This window comes from Bombina bombina, chromosome 9, assembly GCF_027579735.1.
Source record: "Bombina bombina isolate aBomBom1 chromosome 9, aBomBom1.pri, whole genome shotgun sequence".
Taxonomy (NCBI): Eukaryota; Metazoa; Chordata; class Amphibia; order Anura; family Bombinatoridae; genus Bombina; species Bombina bombina.
Window position 1 is genome coordinate 41544395 of NC_069507.1, and position 5385 is coordinate 41549779.

Here is a 5385-nt window from a genome sequence, read left to right on the forward strand (position 1 = left end):
TTTAGGATGGTGATGAGCAACGATGACAAAGTAAAAACAATTTATGAGTAACACAACACAACTATCATGGGCAAGCGGTTGTTAAAGATATGAACAGAGATTAGCTAAATTATTATAATTATTTTATAAGAGAGGTAATTGCAATAAAATATGATTACTCAGTGCAAAAATATTGAGGGCAGCTAATTTGCGCAAGAAACAATAAATAATTCATTCAGTTTCTCAACTGTAACTACTATGTATGTAACTCGTCTCCCACTATGATTTAGTTAACCCCTTCCCTGCTCTATAGCCCATTAAAGACAAGTGACATACCCTGCATGTCGCTGGTCTTTCTATGGGGCTTGATTTTTTATAGAATGGTCTCACCGCCAGTGGCGAGGTTACGCTATACCAAGAGGCCTGCTTAAGGGAGGGAGGTCAAAATAACAATAAAAAACACCTGTAACCCCTTTTGGCCTGAAAAACCCTTCACGACCAGTGACACACAGGGTATGTCATAGTTATTAAGGGGTTAAGGATACTTTATAATGTTCTTCTGTGCGTCTTTTTTATATACAGTATTATTGAAATCCATAAAGTTATTTTTTTCATCTAAACAAACACAATTCTAAAGAAATTATGATTATATTACAGTTCTTTTAGGTTTCTTAAGACTTCCATTTAGGTATTTGACATTTAGTTTCTGACCAGGAGTTATAAAAACCAACCTCTTCTAATTATATTGTGTCAGGATAATCTTCAAAATTTATAGATTGTCTCTCTACGTAATTTATGTTGCCAGTTTATGAGCCAAGAATTTTGGTATTCCATGATGAAGATTTTGCAAGGCTCTAACAAGGAAACACCTTGCTTTGAAGATATCAATTTAAACCAATCATATTATATATCCCTTAAATATCTAAGTATTTATGATTTTTCAAAGAACGACATTACTCACATCATGACCCATCGCAAGAGCATATGACTAATGCAAACTCAGGTATATAAATATCAGCTCAACACATTGTTAGAAATCTCTCTTCCTTGATTTTTCCCACAAGCAGATCTTGCAGAACCATAACCAGTCATGTCTGGAGTTAAAGGAGGACATTGTCACCAGAAGACCCAGTGCCAGGATCCCTGCAAGGACCCCTGCCAGAAGCAGAGCGTGTGCCAAGATCCTTGCCAGAAGCAGAGCGCCTGCCATGACCGTAAGTCTCAAATAGATTTTACTTGTTCAGAATTTGTAACATACTGTATAACTGTACATTTTTCTTTATACCCTCATAAAATGTAAGCAATATAATCACAAACTCTAGTTAATTAAAGGGACAAGTGAATCATATGGAGCTTGCAAATTTACAAGACTTTTGTCAAAGGTACTTTACTCGTTGTTGAAAAGTATACCTAGGTAGGCTTAGGCGCAGCAACGCCCTACATGAAGCTAGCTAGTTGTTGGTGGTTATGCACAAATGTCTATTGTCACCTTCTGTGCTTAGATAGGTCCCAGTAGTGTACTGCTTTTCTAGATCTGACTTTATATATTTATCCCTTTTGCAGGGGTTTAACACATAATTAATTAATATAGATAATGATTTCCTAGACATTCTTACTTGCAGTCAAATGTTTCAGTAAATTGAAATTGAATTTTTTTTTTTTTTAAAGTCATGTTCTATTTTAAAAAAAAAAAAAAACATTAAAAATATAAAATGACCAGATATATGTTGATTCTCATACATTTACATTTTTACTAATACTCCCATAGTTTACAGTGGATACTGCATACATTAGAGTCCATTACTTACACAACTGTTTATCATTCATTTGTAAAAATAAATAAATATCTGAATGTTTGGCAGATTTTAATAAAGCAGTCAAATGAGGTTTGTTTTAAAGTGTTTTGTAAGTATATCCATTTAGCTAATATTAAAGACCATGGTCAAAATGATAAAAATATTATCTGTTCACATAGAAGAATCATTTCAGGGTTTTCCCCCCCAGGTTAAAGCTTTAAACACTAATTTTATTCTCTTACTTGCAGCATGCAAACCTGTGCAGCATTGCCAGAACCAGAGCACTTGTGTGCAGAAAAAAGGTAAATAAAAAAAAGAACTTAATATAGTTACATTGTATACTTAATGCTAAGTAGTAAAGAAAATGGATTAGATTCTATGCTGTAGTAAGTGCAAGATTATTTAAATATATTAATTACATTAAGTGCTTATACCATACTCATGCACAGTAAATGTACTTTTAATTAAAAGTATTTTAGCTAACGTGTACTGTAAATATACTAGTAAATGCACTAATGTATGTTTAAATATTGTCCGGAATGTCCTTTAACACCTTTAACTGCCTTATATGCTCACTGCTATTGCATACTTTTCCAATCATGATTGTTGATGCAAAACTAATAATCAACCTTAAAAAGCAAATGAGTAAAGAGAATGTGAGGTTGGAAAAGGGTAAACAAAACCTCACAGATAAATTAGCTGAAGTATTAACCCAAGCTTGCCTGGAAGAAAGTGGAACAAGCACAATTTTCGATGTAATTTACAGCAAAATGAAGCAAAATAAATAATAAATATATATTGCAATAATGTTTCATTTTCAATAATCAAATGTGTTATGCATTGTTAAAATGCAGAGTTAAAGTGAATGTAAATTTTGATGCTAAAGTGCCCGGTTTTTAAAAATTTGATTAAAAACAGGAGCACTTTAATTCATCAAAATTTACATTTCACTCCTGTTGTGAAAAAAACTTACCTTTTAATCTTCACAGCAGCTCCAGCTTCCTCCACCCATCGCAAAGCCTCTTCCTGGGTCTAAAATGAGGAATCCGGCTTCCTCCAATCACGGCATTGAATCAGACACCGATTCCCCCGGGGGGGGAAGCCATGATTGGAGGATGACCTATCCTTCATTTCTGACATCAGAAATGGCTTTCGACGACCGGAGGAAGCTGGAGCTGCTGTGAAGATTAAAAGGTAAGTTTTTATTCACAACAGGAGTGAAATGTAAATTTTTATGAATTAAAGTGCCCCTGTTTTTAATTGAATTTTTAAAAACCGGGCACTTTAGCATCAAAATTTACATTCACTTTAAAGGGATGTGAAACCCCCCAAAAATATTTTGTGATTCAGAGCATACCATTTTAAAAATGTTTCCAATTTACTTAAATTAGCAAATTTGCTTTTGTTCCCATTATATTTTTGTTGAAGAGATACCTAGGTAGTCATCTGGAGCACTAGATGGCAGGAAATAGCGCTGCCCTCTAGTGCTCTTCCAAATGGAAAACATTCTTGCAAAACTGCTGTCATATAGTTCTCCAGACTGAGCCAGCTTCTAAGCATATGTCCCTGATATTCAACAAAAGATACAAAGAGAATGAAGGATAATAGAAGTAAATTAGAAAGTTGTTTAAAGTTGCATGCTCTATCTGAATCATGAAATAAAAATGTTGGGTTTCATATTCCTTTAATGGGCCTTTAAAGGGACATGAGCCCAAAATGTTATTTCATGATTTCTATAGAGTGTGTACAATATTTCTTCTAACAAATTGACTTCGTTTTCATAGTATCCTTTGTTTAAAAGCAATTAGGTGTGCTCAGTACCGTGGACATGGTATCAGTATTGCAAGGAATACTTTAATATCGTATCCTTAATCAGAACCGTGAAAGAAAAATGTTTGGTTTCATGTTGCTTCAATAATATATGAAAAGAGAAAAGAAAACAAGTTCTGTACAACCCAAACAAAAGGAAATCATTAACATTTTAGCCAAGTGACTAATGTGTGCTTCAATTTTAGCTAGAATATCCCTTTAAAGAGAAATTGTACTCAACTTTTGTGATTATCTGTATGAAAGAGCAGCCATTAAAGGGACAGTCTACACCAGAATTTTTATTGTTTTAAAAGATAGATAATCCCTTTATATTTCCCAGTTTTGCATAACCAACACAGTTATAATAATATACTTTTATCCTCTCTGATTATCTTGTATCTAAGCCTCTGCAAACTGCCCCTTTTTTTCAGTTCTTTTGACAGACTTGCAGTCTAGCCAATCAGTGCCTGCTCCCAGATAACTTCTTGTGCACAAGCACAGTGTTATATATAGGAAATACGTGAACTAACACCCTCTAGTGATGAAAAACTGTTAAAATGCAATCTGAAAGAGGTGGGCTTCAAGGTCTAAGAAATTAGCATATGAACCTCCTAGGTTAAGCTTTCAACTAAGAATACCAAGAGAACAAAGCAAAATTGGTGATAAAAGTAAATTGGAAAATTGTTTAAAATGACATGCTCTATCTGAATCATGAAAGTTTATTTTGGCCTAGACTGTCCCTTTAACCAGATTTATTTTAATTTTAATTTTATTTATTTTTATGACATGAAAGAAGGTTAACAAAAATTTGTGCAAATTGAAAGTGAAAATAACAGTAACTTTGTAATTGTGTAGAACTATGGGACCCAACCAGAATATGTTAGAAAAAAAAACTCAGCAACTGATTTATGTAAAAAAAATACCCTAAGACTATAATTGTAATTTTCTGTAGAAAATCACTAGAAACATTTGTACTAAAGGATTGTGATTTAGCCCCTGAGTCTTGGGATCGCTCATTGGTTTTACAGCTGGAATTAACCAAAGTTATAGTTTATGCAGAAAAGGACTGTCAAAATGTGACTACTTCTAGTCTAAACATATAGATTTGTAATGATGACCTGCTGTTCCTCTGTTTTTATATTTATTTCAATTAAAAAAAGACCAAAAAAATTATTTGAACCTTTTTATGCACAATTTAATGTCAGAAAAAAAAATTCAGGTATTTTTTACATAATTCTAAGAATGTTTCCTTTTGCCTGTTACAGACCCTTGCCACCCTGATCCTTGCCAGAGCCAAGCGAAGCATTGCTAATACCTGGAAGAAGTCAAAACTGGATGACTCAATGTATTTAGAATACATTTCCTGCATATAAAAACAAGTTATTCAACCTTTGTCTTGTAAAAAAATAAATGCAGCTGAACATATTTACTAGTGTGAAGAATTATTTATGAAGTCCGAATCCCACCCCACACCTGGGAACAAAAACAACAAATAAATATATATATATATATATACACACATACACACATATATTTCTATATTTAAATTACTAGGCAACTTGTCCGCTGCAATTTCTTACTCGTCTGGGACTAGTCGAAAAGTGGAAATTTCAATTTATATATATATATATATATATATATATATATATATATATATATATATATATATATATATATATATATATATATATATATATACACACACACATATATATATCTTTTTTATTTTCATTCTCAGAATTAAGGTTATCATAAAGTTAATTAAAATAACAAATAAATCCTTTTTTTTGTTTTGTTTTTG

General features: G+C 32.5%; 1 protein-coding gene across 1 annotated transcript; it reads left to right on the forward strand.

Moving 5' to 3' along the window:
* Positions 1-1038: 1038 nt before the first annotated feature.
* Positions 1039-5009, forward strand: LOC128639492 (sperm-specific protein Don juan-like). Its single transcript, XM_053691633.1, has 3 exons — positions 1039-1193; positions 2024-2077; positions 4850-5009. Exons 1-3 carry the CDS (start codon positions 1070-1072, stop codon positions 4894-4896), a joined length of 225 nt encoding a protein of 74 aa, XP_053547608.1. The 5' UTR covers positions 1039-1069; the 3' UTR covers positions 4897-5009.
* The last annotated feature ends 376 nt before the right edge of the window (positions 5010-5385 follow it).